At 38.5% G+C, this 21,457-nt stretch overlaps 1 protein-coding gene across 1 annotated transcript in view; it reads right to left on the reverse strand.

Annotated features, from left to right (window-relative positions):
* The window catches only part of CUBN (cubilin), a 307,219-nt gene that overhangs the window by 30,960 nt on the left and 254,802 nt on the right, over positions 1-21,457 (reverse strand). The window contains exons 57-59 of the mRNA XM_015146561.3: positions 20,746-20,946; positions 18,205-18,334; positions 13,356-13,573 (exon numbers count right to left, since the gene is read on the reverse strand). Of these exons, the coding sequence (XP_015002047.3) occupies positions 13,356-13,573; positions 18,205-18,334; positions 20,746-20,946 (549 nt within the window). The remainder of the gene's footprint in view (positions 1-13,355; positions 13,574-18,204; positions 18,335-20,745; positions 20,947-21,457) is intronic.

Genomic DNA, 21,457 nt, shown 5'->3' on the forward strand with positions numbered 1-21,457 from the left:
AAGAACAAATGTCACTCTAACTTTCTTCCCTGAATTGGAAATATCTCTCTCACACAAAAGAGCCATTTCTTCAGAGAAAATACATGTTTTGGCTAAAGGAATATGGGAAACACAACCCCATAATAAGGAGTGAGATCCAGGTCTACTTAATTAAAAGTCAGTAACCGAATCCCGAATTATTACCTTCCAATGACTAAACCTCAGAGTGAAGCTTAAGCCAAGATCCATCTGATAAGGGAAAAAATAGTTACATTCTCTAAGATAAAACATCTCGAAGGCTTCAGTGGAGTTAGATACATTTTTGAATCGTTATTTGGAGAATTGACATTCTATATGGCCGACATTTTCTTGAGGTTGTCTGGATAGTATCTCTCCCTGTCTCTGGCTGACCACTGCTGAGAAGGTGCACAGCGTGCTGTACCAGCAGATACAGAGTGGCTTGACTTCAGGCACTTTCCTGTTTCCAGCAAGCCATCTGTGGCTTTAGGCTGCAGCTGAAGGAAGCTTTACCGGAAACTACAGGAAGCAGAATACAAAGCCATTGAAAGCTGGTGCCTTAGGGAAATGCGAGCACACCTAGACAGCTTCTTTTCTACCACACAGGGATGCAGAGCTAGAAATGCATTTTCTGTGCATTTATACTGTGATTTATAAGGCTCCAGACACACAATTGCCCCAAAGCAGTGTATTCATGTAACAACATTCAACTACATTTCAGATAAACTGGTTTTGTCTTTTTCTCTAAAAGTAAACAGTGTTTATTATTTTACTTCCTAAACTCCGATGTGTACAATACTTCAGGTATAATATTTATGTTATACAAGAAAAAAGTTAGTAGTTTTTGTAATGAGGTTTTTTATTGTTTTGTTTGTTTTTAGTAGCTTCACTCAATTTGACTCACTTTAGTTATTCTAATTTGAAACCCAGCTTAATTTAAATTAAAATGTGTATTTAGTATGGTAATATTTAGGAATCATAAAACTAAAAGAATGGTAAGTTACTAAAAGAAAGGTAATTTCAGCAAGCTAATCAGTAGCTATAGTTAATAGAAAAAAAGCAATACTTGCATAAAGAACTTAGGAGAAGGAAAATTTTATCATTATCTTTTAATTTATCTTGTATTATTTAGACATCACTGAAAATGCTTTATGTATATATCGTTAGTCCCAGGGCATTTTATGAGAATCATTCTTTCCAACTTGGAAATTAAAAAAATAATTTACTAAGAACAATAATTTACTAAGAAATTAAAAAATAATTTACTAAAAAAAATTTACTAAGAAAAAAATACTGGAAAAAATTATTTCCAACTTAGAAATTAAAAAAATAATTTACTAAGATCGTGTTAGTTGATGCTGAAAAAGCACTTGGCAAAATCCAACACACATTCATGATAAAAACTCTTGGCAAACTAGAAAGAGAAGAGAAATTTCTTGACTTGATAAAAACCATCTGTAAAAACCTACCGCTAACAGCATACTTAATGGTGAAATACTAAATGTTTTCTCCCTAAGATCAGGAACAAGCCAACGATATTTATTTCACACCTCTCTAACTCAGCATAGTATTAGAATTCTTGCCAGAATAAAGCAAGGAAAAATATAGAGAGAGACTGGAAAGGAAGAAATAAAATTGCCACTCTTGCAAGTAACTATTATCTGCAGAAAATCCCAAGTAATATAGAAAAATATTCTTAGAACTAATATGTGAGTTCAACGAGAACTCAGGATAAAGGAACAATACACAAAAATCTATCAAATTTTAATATACTAACCATTAACATGTAGAGACCAAAATTAAAAAACAATATCATTTATAATCATTCCAAAAAAATGAAATATTTAGGTATATACTTAATGAAGCATATACAAGATTATGTGATGAAAATTACCAAATAATGAAATAAATAAAAGAAGGCCTAAATAAGTCTAGATACATATATGTTCATGGATTGGAAAACTCAACATAGTAAAGACATTCATTTTCCCCAAATTGATGCATAGATTTAACACAATTCCTATAAAAATCTCAGCAAGGTTTTTCTGCAAACATCTAAAAGCTTAACTTATTTTTATTTTTATTTATTTATGTTTTTTAGGATAGAGTCTTCCTCTGTCACCTAGGCTGGAGTGCAGTGGTGTGATCACAGCTCACTGCAACTTTGAACTCCTAGGCTCAAGGGATTTTCCTGCATCCGCCTCCCAGTTAGCTAGGACCACAGGCAAGTGCCACCATGCCTGGCTAATTTTGTTATCTTTGGTGAAGACAGGATCATGCTATATTGACCGGTCTAGTCTTGAACTCCTGGCTTCAAGGGATCCTCCCACCTTGGTCTCCCAAAGCTCCAGGATTACAGGCATGAGACACTGCACCCAGCCTTTATTTTAAAATTTATATGGAAAGGCACAGGCCTTCAAATTGCTTAAACAATCTTCACAAAGAAAAATGAAGGGGGAGGAATCACTCCACCTGATAGTAAGGCTTACCATGTAGCTATAGTAATCAAGACAGTGTGATATTGGTGAGGAGTTAGGCACATAATCAATAGAATAGAACAGAGAACTCAGAAACAGACCCATACAAGTATGCCTAACTGATTTTTTTCAAATGTGCCAATGCAATTCAATGAAGGAAGGACAGCCTTTTCAACCAATGGTGCTAGAAAAATTGGACATCTGGAGGCAAAACATTGACTTCCACCTAAATCTCCTATCTAAACCAAAAAGAGCTCAAAATGGATCATAGACACAAATGAAAAATGTAAAATCATATAACTTTTAGAAAAAACAGCAGAAAAATCTCTGGGACTTTGGGGTAGGCAAAGAATTCTTAGACTTGGTACCAAAAACATGATCTATAAAAGAAAAAGTCGAAAAACTGAACTTCAACATTAAAAACGTTTGTTCAGTGAAAGGCCAATATAATGCAAGAAAATTAAAAGGCAAGATATAGACTTGGAATTAACATTTGCAAACCACATACTGACAAAGGATCATTGATTGAGAATAGATAAAAAGCTCTCAAAACCCAACAGCAGAAAAATAAATAATTCAATTAGAAAATGGGCAAAAGATATAAATAGATATTTCACCAGGGAATAGATATATAGATGACAAAAAAGCACATGAAAATTACTCACCATTAGGGAAATGCAAATTAATACCACATGAGATATTAATACACACCTAACAGAATGGCTAAAATAAAATTAAATAACAACAACAGCAACAATAACAGTACTCTACAATGAGATGACCAGGGAGGGATGCGGGTCCCAGTTATAGAAAGCCATGACTTACTAATCAAAATAATACAAGCCAGAGCACGATGGAATAGCATCGTAAAGTCCTGAATGAAAATAAATGGCAAACTAGAACTCTATATTCAGAGAAAGAATCCCACGAAATTTAAGAAAATCAAGTCATTTTCAAAAAACAAAAACAACGAACATTTTTTACCAGAAGATCTCCAATAAAAGAAACACAAAAGAGAGGTCTTCCAGAAGAAATACATTAATCCCATATGGAAGCATAGAATTTCAGGAAGAAAAGAAAAATAATAGCAATGGTAATTTTACATTATTAATAATTGTGTAAAACAATAAAAATATTTTGTGTACCTATTATGAATGTAGAATTAAAATACTTGGCATATATAGCACAAAAGACAGGAAGTAGGTAAATGGGTTTAAAATGTTCCAAGGTCCTTGGATTGATTATTGATTATAACATGGTAAAAGTATCAATTTTAAATTAGATTCTAACATATTAAGGTTGAATACTGTAATCTCTAAGGTAACTACTGAAACAAGAGTAACAGGATGTATAAATAATAATTTTAAAAGGGGAGTAATAAAAAAGTGATTAATTTTAAAAAGAAAAGATAGTTAAAGGAAAATAAGAAGAGGTGGGACAAACAAAACACAAATAGTACAAAGGTCTATTTAAAACTAATAATGTTAGTAATTTTATCAGATATAAACACATTAAATTCTCCAATAGAAAGACATTGCCAAACAAAAGTCAAATATATTCTTCAGGATAGAGAAAAGTTGAAAATAAAAGGGCTTAAAAATATATCATGCAAATATGAACCACAAGAAAGCTATTGGAAGTTATACTAAATCAGAACAAGTAGAAATTAAGGCAAAAAGTATTTTAAAATGTTATTACATAATGATATGAGTCAATCCACCAGAAAGATACAATAATAATTATAAATATATATGTGCCACATTACATGGCTTCAAAATAAAAAAGAGCAAAACTCTAGCCAAGATGTTTCTACTGAGCTTCTAACTCTCTTATCTGACTACTTACTGAACACTAGCTGGATATCCTAAAGGTACCAAATTCTGCAGATAAAACCCAAAATTTTTATTATTTTATTCTGCAAAGCACTATCCTCTCCTAGTAATTTTCTATTTGAATAGTGGTGTCACAAGATATTGTCCAGAAACCTTAGGAGCATTATTATTTCTTTTTCCCAAGCGGCTTCTCTCAAATGGAACACTGTGTTATTGATTCAATATTTTGAGGATTTCTCCTTTCAATCTCCTTTATTTTCATGGTACCACTGCTCTTATCATCCCATGCCTAAACTATTGCAATACTTTCCTAACTTTTTCCCTGGAATGCTGCTTCAAAACATCACCCCCACAGGTGCTAGGATGTGCTTTCTAAAATAAATCTGACTAGATCATAGCACTCTCCAGCTCAAAACAATTAATGGCTCGTCCTTGCACATGATACAGGGCCCTTCATGTCTGGTCTTTGCGTATCTCTCCTGTCTCAGCACCTCTTGTTCTCTGCCGTATGCCCCAAAGCATTACCAATGTTCAGGTTAGTGGGCATCCATTGAAATGGGATGCACCTGTAACTTTGTACATGTGTTTATTTTTCTCCATAGATTGTCCATTTTCCCAATGAATGCCTCTTTCTTTTTTTTTTTTTTTTTTTTTTTTTTGAGATAGAGTTTCACTCTGTCACCCAGGCTGGAGTGCAGTGGTGTGATCTTGACTCACTTCAACCTCTGCCTCCCAGGTTCAAGTGATTCTCCTGCTTCAGCTGCCCGAGTAACTGGGACTACAGGTGTGTGCCACCATGCCCAGCTAATTTTTGTATTTTTTGGTAGAGATGGGGTTTCACCATGTTGGCCAGGCTTCAAACTCCTGACCTCAGGTGATCAGCCCACCTTGGCCTCCCAAGTGCTGGGATTACAGGCATGAGCCAGCATGCCTGGTAAATGAATGCCTTCTTATCCTTCCAAAGTAATACTATTTATAGCTAAAAATTCTCGCATGTGAAATGAGTGACAAGTATTTTCTAATTTAATCACTGAACCCTATAAGGTCATTATTATTAGTGTACTGTTTTCACAGATTAAAAAAAAAAAAAAAGACACAGAGTGGATAAATAAATTGTCCAAGATCAACCTCATTGAGATGTACAAACCGAGTTTGTATCTGGGATGTGATGCTCCATGTTTACCATCTTACCCACTGCACCATAATTCAGGACTCACATTCTCTGAGGTGCATCCTCTAACAATCCTGTGTCCTTTCTTCCACCGAATATCCAAGTACCATAGATCCTTTCTTACGTGCTTTCAGTGCCCTTTTGCATACACTTCTGTTAAAAAACTTCCCTGGGGGCTGGGCACAGTGGCTCATGCCTGTAATCCCAGCACTTTGGGAGGTCAAGGCAGGTGGATCAGGAGGTCAGGAGTTCAAGACCAGCCTGACATGGTGAAACCCCATCTCTACTAAAAATACAAAAATTAGCCAGGTGTGGTTGCATGCGCCTGTAATCCCAACTACTCAGGAGGCTGAGGCAGGAGAATCACTTGAACCTGGGAGGTGGAGGTTGCAGTGAGCCGAGATTGTGCCATTGCATTCCAATCTGGGCTACAGAGTGAGACTCCATCTCAAAAAAAAAAAAAAAAAATCATCCCTGGGTATTTTTATCAATTGCCACAGAGGCAATGAAGGCTTATTAAGAAAATCATGAGTTTGGGGACAGTCAAACCTAGTTCAAAGCTTGGCTTTACCTCTTACAAACCCTTTGACCACAGACAAATTACTTAATCTCTGAAATTCTTCTTTCTTCCTTTGCGAAATGGGCTAATTCCTGTCTTATGAGGTAGTTCTGAGGATTAGACGAAGTAATATATGTCAAGCAGCTCATGCTACCTCTGGTAGGGCACAGACTCAGGGACAGGCAGTTATTTTCATGATGCCCTGGAATTTCCTGACAAGTCTTTACTGGTGAGCGAGCAAAGTGTACAGCTACCAAGTAACATTAACAGACTTTTCACAAATTAGAATGAAGAGAAGAACGCAGTCCCACTATTATATTTCTTAATTTATTTATAACAAAAGAACGCTTTAAAATTTTTTTGCTGACTGCCTATATTTTGTTTTTATGTTCCTGGGAATACTATATCAAATCCAGGCTGATCTGAGTAAGGATGATGATGATTATAGGGAATTTATGGGTACAAATAATTTAACCCCAAATAACCAGTTACCTGCGACAAAACTAGGTTGCGTCTCGTGTTTTAGATTACACAGAATAAGTGCTTCTTCCCAGCACCTGTTCCCTTCAGTGTTTTTCAAAATGTTATCCTATAATTTACCATTAACTCCACTGTATCACTTAGTTTGGTCTCCACAGTACCATCTGGTTTTATTTTCACAAGGACAACCCCACCCTTCAAGACCAGGAGTGGCAATCTAGTCATCGGTGGGGGCACAGACTCCGGTGTTGAAATATATTTATTAAGAACCATTCCTTTCTTCTTGCTGATTTGGTATTTAACTGCTGTCTACTTGCTTTTGTAAAGTTTTGGTGAACCAAGCATTTGTTGGTTTCTTTATCCCGTTCCCACATTCTCAGCTCAGCAAAAATCCTTTCCCCATAAAACCCACAAAGAATAACCTGAAGATAACCTTGTCTTTAGTATCATCCCCCAAGGGAAGTCTAATCACCAGTAAAAGGTACAGGGCTGAAAAAGGACGGAAATCAGCTTAGTTCGGTTTTTCTTTAAATGGGTTTACAGTTTCAGCTCATCTCATTCTCAGACTTCATCACAGGGAGCAAATGACATTAGGAAACCAGAAAAATGACATTCCTTGGTTGCTTTTGAGCAATACCCTCATTATTGCTAAACTGAGGGTTATTTGATCAGTGATTTATCAAATTATTCAAGTTACAATTCAACTTCCTTATTGCATTTATACTTCTAACAGTAACGTGAGCTGCCAACTTCAATCAGGCTGCCAAGAGGTAACCAGAGACACACACATATATTTTTTATGCCATTGAATTTTTAAGTTTATTCTTGTATTGTTGTATTGTATATGTGCCTCATAAAGTTTAAATTTAACACCAAAACTGGGAAACTCATACTAGAAGGAGAAGTCTGAATTGGACACATTAGATTTTTTTTCCATTTGTTGTGACTATGTTCTCCATCTTTGTGGCCCTAGACCCTCTTCAGCTTTCTCTGCCTCTTTCTTTCTTTCTTTCTTCTCTTCTTCCTTCTCTTTTATCCCCTTCAACTTCCTCCTGCCACTCCCACTGTCTTCCTTTAGCGTGTTTGAGAGACATTTTCCAGATGTGAAGGTAATAGGCGAAAACCCATAGGCGACACACACAGATGACCTAAATATTGAGTGTGATCCGGGATTCCTAATTCTCTGAGGATGAAAGTGATTCAATTTACCTCTCTGTGTGCAGCTTACCCGACAGTTACATAAGCCAGGACTGAATTTTGAGAATGAACTGAATCTAGATAAAATCTAATGTGTTCTATATGGTATATTATTATGTCACATTATAAAATATGATTTTGAAGTAGGCACAATTTATCCATTTATTCTGTAAATCACTCATATGGACAATATTGATGGAGCAACAATTGTGCACCAGGCCTCTGCAAGGCCTGAGGATTTAATCAGAATGTAGCTTTTGATTTCAGATTTAGATTATAAAATGTACTTTAGGATTTGCCGGTTAGGTGTCAGTGCAAAGTGGGTAGGAAAAAACAAGAAATCATTGTAGCATGATGTGGTCCTGTTGAGAATGTTGATCCCTGCCCCCCCCCCCCACCCTCAGCCATCCCCCAACCTTGGAAATAGGGTCGGGGGGGGGCTTGAAAATTTGGGATGTCAATATTACTTTCTAATACATGGAGTCTTTCACTCTGACAGCTAAGGTGCTTTCCAGAAATTATCTGCTTTATCCCCATCACATTCTTAAAAGATAAACAGTTGTAATATTTCAAATTGATCAGTTTTTTAGTAGATAAAAATTGAGTTCCAAAATGTTATAGGGCTTTTCTAAAGCCATATCAGCTGGCAATGATATCATGCATCAATCAGCTCTTTCCATCTAGACATATTTCTTCGTTTTTTTTTAGATGTAGTTTTTTGCTCTTGTTGCCCAAGCTGGGCACAATCTCAGCTCACCACAACCTCCAACTCCCAGGTTCAAGCAATTCTCCTGCCTCAGCCTCCTGAGTAGCTGGGATTACAGGCATGTGCCACCGTGCCTGACTAATTCTGTATTTTTAGTAGAGACCGGGTTTCTCCAGGTTGGTCAGACTGGCCTCGAACTCCTGACCTCAGGTAATTCACCCACCTCGGCCTCCCAAGGTGCTGGGATTACAGGTGTGAGCCACCATGCCCAGCTTCTTTTTTTTTTTTTTTTTTTTGAGATGGAGTTTTGCTCTTGTTGTCCAGGCTGGAGTGCAATGGTGCGATCTCAGGTCACTGCAACCTCTGCCTCCCGGGTTCAAGCAATTTTCCTGCCTCAGCCTCCCAAGTAGCTGAGTTTACAAGCATGCACCACCATGCCCAGCTAATTTTTTGTATTTTTAGTAGAGACAGAGTTTCACCATTTTGACCAGGCTGGTCTTGAACTCCCGACCTCAAGTGATCTGCCCAAAGTGCCAGCACTACAGGCATGAGCCACCATGCCCAGCCTACCTGACCATATTTCTACATTTGTTGGACTGTAATTCATCCTGTCCTTGTTACATATGTGCTTGGGTATTTTTGCCTTGGTCTCTTAGCAAAGGTCTCTGAGTCTGACCTTAATGTAACCTGACTCATTCTCCATGTGACAAATACCCCAGGTGGAGGAAGGCAGACAGTGGCCCTTGTTGTCAGCATGTATGATCTGGGTAACAGGGGCTGGCTGGGAGCTTTGAGTCTAGGTGAGAGGTGAAGCCAGCTGAACTTCCAGGGTCAAGTGGGGACTCAGAGAACTTCTCTGTCTTACAAGAGGATTGTAAAATACACCAATCAGCACTCTGTAAAAACATACCAATCAGTACTCTGTAGCTAGCAAGAGGATTGTAAAATGCACCAATCAGTGCTCTGTAAAATGCACTAATCAGCAGGATCCTAAAAGTAGCCAATCGCAGGGAGGATTGAAAAAAGGGCACTCTGATAGGACAAAAATGGAACATGGGAGGGGGCAACAAGGGAATAAAAGCTGGCCACACCAGCCAGCAGCGGCAACCCACTCGGGTCCCCTTCCACACTGTAGAAGCTTTGTTCTTTCGCTCTTTACCATAAACCCTGCTACCACTCACTCTTCGGGTCCATGCCATCTTTAAGAGCTGTAACACTCACCACGAAGGTCTGTGGCTTCATTCTTGAAGGAAGGAACCAACTTCAGACACACAGGCACTGCCACCGCTTGTCCCTGAGGGTGTGTCTTCCCCATCTGTCTTCCTGTGCTGTCGCCCTGCTGTCTTGCAGGGGACACCCCTCAGTCTCTCCTTGGTAACTCACTAATTGAAATGCCTGCAGACCTCCCAACTAACAGAGCCAAGTTCCATTTTTTACACTGATGTTTTGCTGAAGTGTTATAGAATACATCATTTTAGAAAAAAAATGAAACGATGGTACTGCACAGAAAATAAATAAGTTTACTGAAAGCCCCTGCTCTAACCCTATGTGTAGAAGTTTGGTGTGTAGTGTGACGTGCATATTGTGAATAGACCAAGCAACTCTCTGGTATGAGACCCCCTCAGGAAGAAGAACTGGAGACTCTGATGGTTAAAAACACATTTGCAAGTGTGAAGTGCTTTGTGCAGGACACACATAAGCAGAGTCAAGGCTGGAGCCACCTTACTGGTAAAGGAAGGGGCAGTAACTAAACCAGCAGAAGTTAACAGAACAGAAGGTGCTTAAAAGCATCCGTTCTGCCTACAGGCCATGCCCACTTAGCCAAATCCACAGCACCAACAGCTTTTTAAACTTTATAGGAGTATAGAAGCCATTGACAATCTGATGCAAACTACGAACTCGGTTAAGAAAAATGGTCCGATTTGCAGATTATTTCAGTTTCACAGATTGCTGCAGCCCAGTGTAATCATTTTGCTGGTTGCCAGCCATTCAGGATCAATTATTCATATAGCGTTGGAGCACATGGGGGAAACAAGCAGGCACATGTCCATTGCAGTTAGAGATCAGCTCCTGCTTGCCAAATGTGCTTTTTCCTTACCTCACATCCCACACACACGGGCCTCCAGCAGCAGAAGTTGCGAGGAAAAAGGAGACCCAATTTCACTACATGTTTAGTAATTAGCAACTAGGGATAGTTCCCCCAAATTTGCTGTGACTCACTAGCAATACAAATATAACAAATGCACAAGACGAAATTAACCTAATAGTCACATAATTATATAAGCCAGTCTCTTCATCGACTCCTGAAAAATTGAAGCAGATGTACATAAAACATTGCCAAGTGTATAATCTAAATAGCAAATCTGCAAAACCCTACTTAGTGTTTTAGTTAAGATCGAAACAGAAATGTCATAGACTAAAATGGTCTCCTCTCCACATCAATTATTTACTAAGTGAAGATATTGTTTTCCAGGCTGAACAAACAGTCTTGTAAATGAAAATCTACTATCTGGCCCACAAAGTTATTTTCCTCTCTTTAGGAGAAAGACAGGGTTGTTTTACGTAAATGAGTTGGAGGTAAAAGGGGCATCCTATTAGCCAAGTTTGTTTTCATCCAGAGCTATAATTAAAAGACTCTATAAACCTTACAATCAAAGCAATTCTTATTGTTCCTTCCCCCTCTCCTCACTACAAACAACAAAAACCACAATGAAACAAAATTGAAAAGTTATGCAGAATGATCAATAAACTTGTCAGTGTGGTTTTGAAAGCTTTGTAAGACCACTGCAATGCAAAATCATAATACTTAGGTTTTCAGTTAAATATTACCATCGAAGAGTAATTACAATGACTTTTTAAGTATTTCCAAGTGGCTGATGGCATTTATGCAGATGAAAAAGAGGTAAAAATCATCTTCATGAAATACAGGAGTAACAGGATGCTGGCAAGGAATTCCGTTTCTACATTCTCCACTTAAACCTTTTCTCTAACTGTGGCCAGCGGAAAACAGTAAGTGACTGTAATTGTTCAATGACTCACGCATAGACAATGCTTCTGACACTGTAAGACTTTTCCTTCTGTTAAATCACAATAGGTCTAAAAATGTCTTCTTTGTGGCTTGGAAAGACATAGTAATTTAATGAGGCTAGGGAACCCTGGCTCACTTGAGAAGCTTCATGCAGATAACAGCAGCGAGGGGAGTGTTAACACAACAATTACCATTTTCTTGTGAGAATATATTAGGAAAAAGAAAAACAGCTTGAAAGGTAGCAAAGCAAATGCAGACATATGACATTTGGTCTAAAGTCTGTGCTAAAGGCAAGAATATATCCTTTTTTTGTGCAAAAAAAAAAAAAAATAACTCCAAAGGAAAATTAATTTTTCTTTCAAAAAGCCTTCTGTCTTTTGTATGCTACTTCACTTACACGATTCTATTAGGGCAACGCTCTCTGACTGGCCATGAGACTTGCTTTCAAGTTACTGTTGGAACAGCTAAGTAGGGGAGGTGGTAGAGGGATTTTCTGATACAATTTGTCTTGAGGTGTGTGGTTTACCGGGAAGCCTTCAAAACACAATGTCTAATTGCTTTCCTCAAATAATGCATGAAAAAATTCGCATGCCCAATACCAAGAAGTTGAAGGTAAACCGTGTTTTGCATCAGAGAAACAAAGTTTATCCACACTATGGGAGAAAGAGAAAGTTTGAAAAGGGAATCAGGGTTATTATTACAGAAAACTGCCTGGATTTTTCTGAGTCGTCACAGAGTATGAGATTTGTTTGGAGAGCTGTGCATTTTTAGAACATTAATCACAACGATATTCAAATGGAAAAGGATCAAAAGACTTTCCAGAGTCGAATATTAATGATCTTAGACTGTGTCACTGATGCTGTTAGAATAGCCAAACAGGTAGTTGATTAACTACCTTTTATTTTAAATTATTCAAAGTTCTAAGTTAATTGGATCTGGGTGATTATTTCTCACAGGCAGTGTTTGATGTGGATAATTTATTTCTCACATGCAGTGGGAGTAATCTGGGGCATATTTTCAGTTTATCCTCTCACCTAACTTTACCTGCTCCCCTATATCACCCTCTCCAGTCCAAATTCTTTCTCAAGCATCAGCTTCCAACTAGACAGTTCCATTTAGACAGGTCTTCCAACTTAAAATACCCCAAATTACATATAACATTTCTCCCTTACATCTTAGTCTCCTAAGGCACCACCATCCAACAAATTACCTATAGAAATTCATCCTCAATTCACATCCTCATTAAAATATCATCAGAGTCCAAACACTGCGCTTCCAATATATTCTGCCTTCCATCTCTCAGATTTCTGCCCTTCCCCTTATCTCTTTCCCCTCTGGGTTCATCCAAGGCTTTGACACTTCCCATCCAGATTTCTATCATAAGTTTCTTCCTTCCCATGTTGTAGGTTCTTCTAGCCTTCCTCCACTGTGCTACCGAAGTGATTTTTTGTTTGTTTGTTTGTTTTGTTTTTTGAGACAGAGTCTCGTTCTGTCACTCAGGCTAGAGTGCAATGGTGTGATTTTGGCTCACTGCAACCTCCATCTCCTGGGTTCAAGCAATTCTCCCACCTCAGCCTCCCAAGTAGCTGGGATTACAGGCACACACCACCATGCCCAGCTAATTTTTGTATTTTTGTAAAGATGGGGTTTCACCACAATAGCCAGGCTGTTCTTGAACTCCTGACCTCAGGTGATCCACCCGCCTCGGTCTCCCAAAGTGCTGGGTACATTTGTTGAGTGATTTTTTTACAACATTAAAATATGTCATACATTTTTAAAACCAAGCCCTTACATGGCATATTCTTCTAAGCTTCAAGGAAAAGCAACCATAGTCAGTTGGGGAAAAAATTAAGTAAAGCAGAAAGGTAACAGTCCTGAAAACTGGATTTACAAGCCCAGAATTCTTACCCAATGTCTGCCGGAAAGATATCTTCCAGCCTCTTGCTGTCTGAAATGAGTCTGTATTGAATACCAGGAGCATACTATTATTCCTGCTTTTCACGTTTGGTGGGCGCTTGGAACCACAGAATTTGCCAAGAAGGGGATCGCTGGTATTGGCACCATCATAAATTGCCAGGTAGTCATGCGAGCAGGAGGTGGAGGGAACCACATCAAAATCACTGAACCTGTGAAATGTACCTTGTTAATGCTGATGTTTCCATCTGGACTTCTATTAAATTGTAGCTTTAGCTGTTGCAAAAAATGACAAGGAAAAAACTACCAGTAGAGCATTCAAGACTCACTTGATAGGAAATATTAGAAATCAAACAGTACTTTACTGATCAGTTCAAAAGTTTAGGCAAATTTGTTTTTAGTAATTACAATATGCCAAAAACTGTGATAGTAGCTGGGGATGTCAAGGTGAGTAAGATACAGTCTTACCTTTCAAGGAATTCACAGTCTAGGGCATATTAAAGTCCATCTGAGATCAAATTTTGACAAGTTGAACAGATATTTATTATCCCAGCAATACTTTAGTTTTTTAGGTCTCATTAAAAATACCGTATTTACTCTTCCCCTGTTATTTTATGAGATGAAGTAGAACTTATGGAAAGCATGCTAATGTAACAGAAGATATGCTGGCTTTAGAATCATAGCTCCATTCTCCTTCTCACAGTCTCATTTTCCTCTTCTAAAATGAAGTTTTTATTAAGGTCAGGTGAAGAACAGGAAATTCACATTTAAGATCTCTGTGGTGGTCACTGACACTTCTGCACATGGTCCCAGCTCTCTGCCTCCCCAGCACAGGCAGAATTGCCCTAGGCGCACACTATGAGGTTTGACATGGCTGCTAGGAGTTGCTTTGACCACAGAAATGTAAGCAGAAGGGATACATATTACTTTATGGAAGAAGTTTTACAAATGACTACTTGCTTTGCCACATTGCCTTCCCACTGCAGTGACGATCATGAAAGCAAATGTAAAAATGAAGCTTCCATCAGCCTGGGTTGTTGGATGACCACGATGAGTAGAGCTTCCACGCCAGCCCACGCTGAACATGCTCATTCGAACGAGAAATAAACTTGTTGAGTTAAGCTGCTGTGCCGTGGAGTTGTTACCATATGCATAACCTATCCTGACACATGCATCCCTAAACTTTTCTCTGTCTTATACTGTGTTTAATTTGGGCCTTATTCTTTGTCATTTTAAATAACGATTTCCAGAGTTCCTGAACAAGCAAGGCTTCCTACATGGTTTTACTTTCAAGTTTTATGGTGGGTTTTTATAGCTTATTTTTAAAACTTGTTTAAAAAAATAATAGTTGATATCCTGTCCTCATTTTTGTAGGTTCTTCTGCTTTTTCTTTTTTTTTTTTTTGAGACAGAGTCTCACTCTGTTGCCTAGGCTGGAGTGCAGTGGTGCGATCTCGGCTCACTGCAACCTCTGCCTCCCTGGTTCAAGTGATTCTCTTGCCTCAGCCTCCGGAGTAGCTGGGATTACAGGTGTCCACCACCATGCCTGGCTTTTTTTTTATTATATATATATATTTTTAGTAGAGATGAGGTTTCTGCCATGTTGGCCAACCTGGTCTTGAACTCCTGACCTCAGGTGACCCACCTACCTCAGCCTCCCTGGGCTGGGATTACAGGCATGGGACACCACGCCCAGCCTGCATTTTCAATTTATTTTGGCAGTAGCTCTAACAGATAACTCACAATATGGAATAATTTTGAAAATATATAATAAATGCTTCCTTTTAACAGCCTTGAGGAAAAAAAACTGTTAATTTTTTTTCTAAAAGGTTTTGGTTGGTTGAAGGTTTTCAGATTGATTATGAGAAACAAGATGAAAAATGTATTGATTTTCTTTTACCACATATAATATCTAATTTTATTGTAAAAGATCAGGGAAGAACAACAGCTAGATAATTTTCAACAACACTGCATTCATTTTCATTCTCTACAGACAACACATTTATTTTTCACAATAAGAATCCACAAAGAAAGATAAAATCTGAGTTTCTAAGAGGACTTAAATCTGCTTTGGCTTTTTATTTTACATCATTTTCCCAGGAGAGCACAGAAGAGATCTGAACAAGCCCATTAACAGAAAAACTTGTGTAGCCAGAATCTTTTGAGAGCCTTGGTAGAAGGATTTATGTTGTATTAAGGTCTATATCTTCTACCACATCTAGGATCTTATCTGTTTCATAGAATGTAGGCTTTTAGTGCACAATAAGTAATTTTCTAAACCTGCAGATGTAGGCTGGGTGTGGCGGCTCACACCTGTAATCCCAGCACTTTGGGAGGCTGAGGCAGGTGGATCACTTGAGGTCAGGAATTCAAGAGCAGCTTGGCCAACATGGCAAAACTTCATCTGTACCAAATAAAAAAATATATACATATGCAAAAAAAAAAATTACCCAGGCTGGTGGCACACACCTGTAGTCCCAGCTACTCGGGAGGCTAAGGTGGGAGAAATGCTTGAACCCAGGAGGTGGAGGTTGCAGTGAGGTGAGATCATGCCAGTGCACTCCAGCCTGGGTGACAGAGTGAGAGCTTGTCTCAAATAAACAAATAAGTAAAATAATAAAAATAAAATAAAATAAAATAAACATGCAGATGTAAATTTGATTATGGTGAGCTCCAGGATCCAGACTGAAAACTGAAAAAAATTTAGATTATATATGTGTGTACATATATATAAAAATATATATGTGTGTGTGTATATATATATAAATATATATGTGTGTATATATATAAATATATATGTGTATATATATAAACACATATATGTGTGTGTATATATGTGTGTGTGTATATATATATAAATATATACATATGGAGAGAGAGAATATATAACATACCTCTATGAGGTGGTGTGTATACCATGGTCGGAATGCTTGTGTTCCCCTAAATTCATATGTTCCCTAAGCTAATGGTATTAGGAGGTGGGGCCTATGGGAGGCGATTAGGTCACGGGGGAGGACCCCTCACAAATGGGATTAGTGTTTTATAAAAGAGGCCCTTCCAGCTCATGAATATACAGCAAGAAGGTGCCTTCTATGAGCCAGAAAACAGGAGCTCACCAGACAACGAATCTGCCTTGATCTTGGACTTTTGCGGATTTTGGTTTTTTATAAGCCACCCAGTTTATGGTACTTTGTTAAAGCCACCTGAACAGAACAAGGCAATAATCCTACACATATAAAAAACAAATAGTGGGTCACAGTAGCGAATGGCTCCCCCTCACACTTCCACGCCTGGGCAGGCATACTTCATAGGCCTCCTGCTCCTGGCCATCTGACAGTTTCTGTTCTTTTGTCCCCAGGACCTAAAGGACACTCTGTTTTCCTACAAATAGTCCAGGTAAGAGCTGCAGTTTTCTTCGAGGCCCAGCCTATAGCACAGTTACTGCCTGATACAGGGACCAAATCAGGCTTGATGAGAGAGATCTTTCAGTTTTAGAGCCAACTGATACACGAGGCCTCTGGAAGTAAACTGCAGGGAGTACAGGATCTTTAGGGTGGAAAGTGATCACAGACAAATAGAGGGGAGGTAGGTAGGTAGGTAGGTGTGGCCTTAGCCCATCAGGCTTCTATATGGAAAGTCATATATGACCATAAACTATATTACCGTTCAGTTTCCCACCACACGCCGTACATATATCACTGAAATAGGCTGTCAGGTGAAAATAGTCTTGAACTTTGTCATTCCGGAGAATAGGAGGTTTCATCGCCCTCATCAGTCTTGTTGGGAATAGGTAAGACTGGGGAGAAAAGTGATCAATGACACAAGCCATCTCTCAGAGCATCAGTTTTGAGTTTTTGCACTTTGGGAGGCCAAGGCGGGTGTATCACTTGAGGTCAGAAGTTCGAGACCAGCCTGACCAACATGGTGAAACCTGTCACTGCCAGAAATACAAAAATGAGCAGGGCATGGTGGCGCCTGCCTGTAATCCCAGCTACTGGGGAGACTGAGGTAGGAGAATCTCTTGAACCTGGGAGGCAGAGGTTGCAGTGAGCCGAGATTGCACCACTACACTCCAGCCTGGGTGAGAAAGTGAGACCCTGTCTCAGAAAAAAAATTAAAAAAGAAAAGAAAAGAAAATGTATCCTTTGAGAGACAGTATTGGGAAACACTGAGGACATGGTGTTTGGAGGAAGACTGGCATGAATACACATTTTGACTCTTTATGTGTGTGTTGCTTGTGGAAAGCGATTTGATCCTTCCGAGCCTCAGTTTCCTCATCAGTGAAATGGGAATAATCTATACAATTCCCCACAAGTATACATATGTAACAAACCTGCACGTTATGCACATGTACCCTAGAACTTAAAGTATAATTTAAAAAAAATCTATACAATTCCCAATCTAGAATCTATATATACCTCATATGACTGTTTTAAGAATACAATGAGACAATTATGGCAAGTGCAAATCAAAGTTCCTTGTGTATAATAAATACCCAGCAATGGCAACAGCTTTCTCTTGCCCTTCCTCTCTCCTTTGATTTCAAGATGGGCATATTATACCTTGACAATCCATTTTATGATGCTCCTTCACAAGTGTTGGGAAACTACCACAGCTGTTTTAACTGGCAAGTGCTTGTTTTTTGCCCTTAGTTACTACTGGCTTGTGTGGAGAAGGGGATTGTCATTTGCCAGGTTGAACTATCATCTAGGAACCTCACTCCTCTGTGTAGATTTCCCTTCAGACTGCCGATGAGAATCAGTGCTCTCCATCAATAAAGGAATGGCTCTTCTACAAATAATGCTGAAAGGATTTTCTTAAGAAACTCAATTTGTCTTACGTACTTGAGCTCGATCACTTTGTCGTCACTAACGGTGATGGTATACAGACAGTGCATATCGTTTAGGTAGTCTGTGTACGAATAGGAAGGACTCGTGATGATTCCAGAAGAGAAATTGAACACACCACCACAGGCTGCAACAGAAGACAAGGGAATATAAAGAGAACAATGATTAGTCCCAGCATGGAAAAATGATTTTAAGAGATTCTATACTATTGTACATTTTTCTGTAAGAGAGGTAATAATTATTTTTCTTAAAGTGACTTATATCTCCCTTCATTGTGTTTACACATATTTCTGATTTTTCCACTAGGAAGGAAAATGAAAGACAGCAAGAGGGTGGAAACAGGGAAGAATATTTAAAGGCACTTCTTGGAAAGGAATCAGTCTGAGTCACATTAATGGCCAGAGTGAAAATGATGAGAAGGAACATTTTACCTGTTGGAGTGTCACCATCCCTTCCCTGTATTTCAATGACAGGTTGAGAGAGGGATGACAGCAGTAACAAAGTATGGAAAAGGCAACCAGAATGATGTTCTAAGCATATAGATCTAGGAAAGATTGTGATCTGGAAATCTGAAATTGTAGAGATCCATGTCTCTTCTGTCAGGGATAGAATATTATAAGGTAAAGTACTGGAAATCTTTTTGGAACTTTCCAGTTTAGTTCCTTCTGTGAGCTCAAGTGCATAGCTCTCCAGTCTGGTGTATTTGCAGTCAGTTCTGAGACTGGTAAGGACTAAACTTGCCCCAGTTTGTATTAATATCACTGATCCTCAATCCTCAACAAGCAGGAGGAGGCCAGGCCCATTCCTCTCCAGGATTCCAGCAATTAACAGCTCAGAGCCTTCAGCTAGACCCATTAGTCAATAAAACAACAGACATAAAAATATAATAAAGCCCTCTTATCTACAATATAAAATGATTATTTTTGCTTGGGTTTACATATGAGGATCAGATTGTACCTCCTGATGATCAATCTCACTGCAGTGGAAAGACCTATCTATATATATCTTGTTTTATGATTCTAAAATTATAATGGGGTTAACACATTGTGAAGTATTTCCATGGTTTCTACACTATCAATGGACACGTTCCACTTTACATCCTCAGAAATAAGGAACGAAGTGTGGCTGCCATGTCAGGCTCTTTATTTCTTTACTGCTTTTGCCTCAGCTGAGCCCACCTTGCAGGGAGCAGTCTTCTCTATGTGCCTGTAAGTACTTGCGTGTTTCAACCCCCAGGTCCATCTGTAAGTGAATTACATGTCAGATACGGGTAGCAATCACTCCTTTTCACTTTATACACAATTATGTGGTCTCTGGAAGTTTATCAAGGCCTAAATAACTCCCATCTTTGCACAATATCAGCATTTGAAGTCTTAACATGAACGACACTCTTTAAGTGGGACTCTTATACTAGAATATGTTGAATCTTGAATACTTCCTCATAGGAAAATGAGGGATTAAAGAGAAAAAGAAAATAAAGCAGGAGTTTACCTCTCCAAAGCAGCACTTGTGCCAAAAGAATAAAACAAATCAATCCTTCTCTTTATTCAACAAGACGACGGGAGAGGAAATGTTAATTGCGCGGTTCTATTCTGCTTGAGCCAACAGAGCTACATGGCCATATGTAATCATACTTTACAGACTGTGGGAGTCAGGATGCAGATAGCAGCTAATGTGAGCAAATTATGGAGGCCCTTTTCAGAAGTAAATACATGTTTTTAGTCTTCTCTGTGGATGGGAACGGTAATTTATTCCAAGGGAAACTATTTAGCTTTCTACCTTTAGCAGTGGGTTTGGTGGAGCAAAGATGAAACAGACCCAAGAAAGATGTTACAAGATTTATGTGCCAGTTTGACTGCAGCTGAGATGTCCATTAGATAGTATAAAAATATTGTCAGCAAACTAACCAGGCAGGAGGGGAAAAGACTATTTAAGATCGGGAAATGCAACCTTAGAATGTTCTGGGTAGCAACAAATGCCTCTGTCCAGTCCGTTGCTCCTCTTTTCTCTTTGCCTTTGATACAGAGAAGTTGTAAATTATAGCATAGTTTAATATGTCAATCTTTTCCTTTAGGGCTTGTGCTTTTTGCATAGTGTTTTAAAATATTCTTTCCTATCAGATTGTAAAGACATTCTCTTATATTTCTTCTAAATATATAAAATATTAATTATTGTATTAGCAAAATGACTTGGGGAAATAAAACAGGCATCTGGATAATTTGGACTAACAGGCAATTTTGTATAAGGGATGAAAAACAAAAAAATAGTAGTAGTATTTATTTAACTTAAATTACAAAACAAACGTCAATTCTTCATTTGATTTTCAGAGTAGTTCTAGCCAAAGTTCATAAAAAAGTCCTCTTCTTTTTAAGAAAAAATGTGTATTTTTTTTTTTTTACCATGAACCTCATTGACAATTTTTTTCTCTTAAATTATCTGAATCTTCAAGTTGGTGCTGTATGAATCATTGTGAAAACTCGTTGTATAAATTACTCACAAAAGAAGAAAATTCCAAACTCTGTCATTATGGCTACTCACAGATTATCCTATAGGAAAACTTGAATCCAAAGTCTGTGATTTGCTTGTTGGAGTAGAAGTTAAGCAGAACCGGCCCGGCGATGGTGAGGGGAGCTGGCATCTCATTCCCACACACAGTAGCAAATGGGGTGGATGTGAGGCTGTAACCTCTGATAATGTGCACGCCATCATTGATGCAGCTTCCTGTCACAGCAGAACGAGCTGGACAAGGCATGAAACAACCACATTATGATCAGAACCAACACAAACAATTAATGCCGTAAACGTAAAAACAAAAATGTGATGATGATTCATGCAATTGCTATAAAAATTAAAATGAGAAACAAGAGATATTTAACTTAGTTTCCTGTTGAAACGATGTTTACTCTAACTACGAAACAAGCACAGGTATGAGAAAACAGGTAGAACTTCACAATAGACACATTCCACTTTGAAACAATTCAGAATTTTCTGTCTTTAGATACGGTTCCTTTAATTCAGTGACTGTAAACTGGGGACCGTGTTGCCTCCCTAAGAACACCTGGCACTATCTGAAGGCATTTTTGCTGTCACACTGTAGATTGGAGGAGAGACCAGGGATGCTCCTGAAGATGCTGCTATACACGGGGCAGCCCCTACACCCGGGACCCTCTGGGACCTACAAAAAACTACCTAGCCCAACATGTCAACAGCGCTGCTACTGAGGAAACTTGCTCCAAGCTTATGTCCAGAT

The sequence above is a fragment of the Macaca mulatta genome, chromosome 9, assembly GCF_049350105.2.
Source record: "Macaca mulatta isolate MMU2019108-1 chromosome 9, T2T-MMU8v2.0, whole genome shotgun sequence".
Lineage (NCBI taxonomy): Eukaryota > Metazoa > Chordata > Mammalia > Primates > Cercopithecidae > Macaca > Macaca mulatta.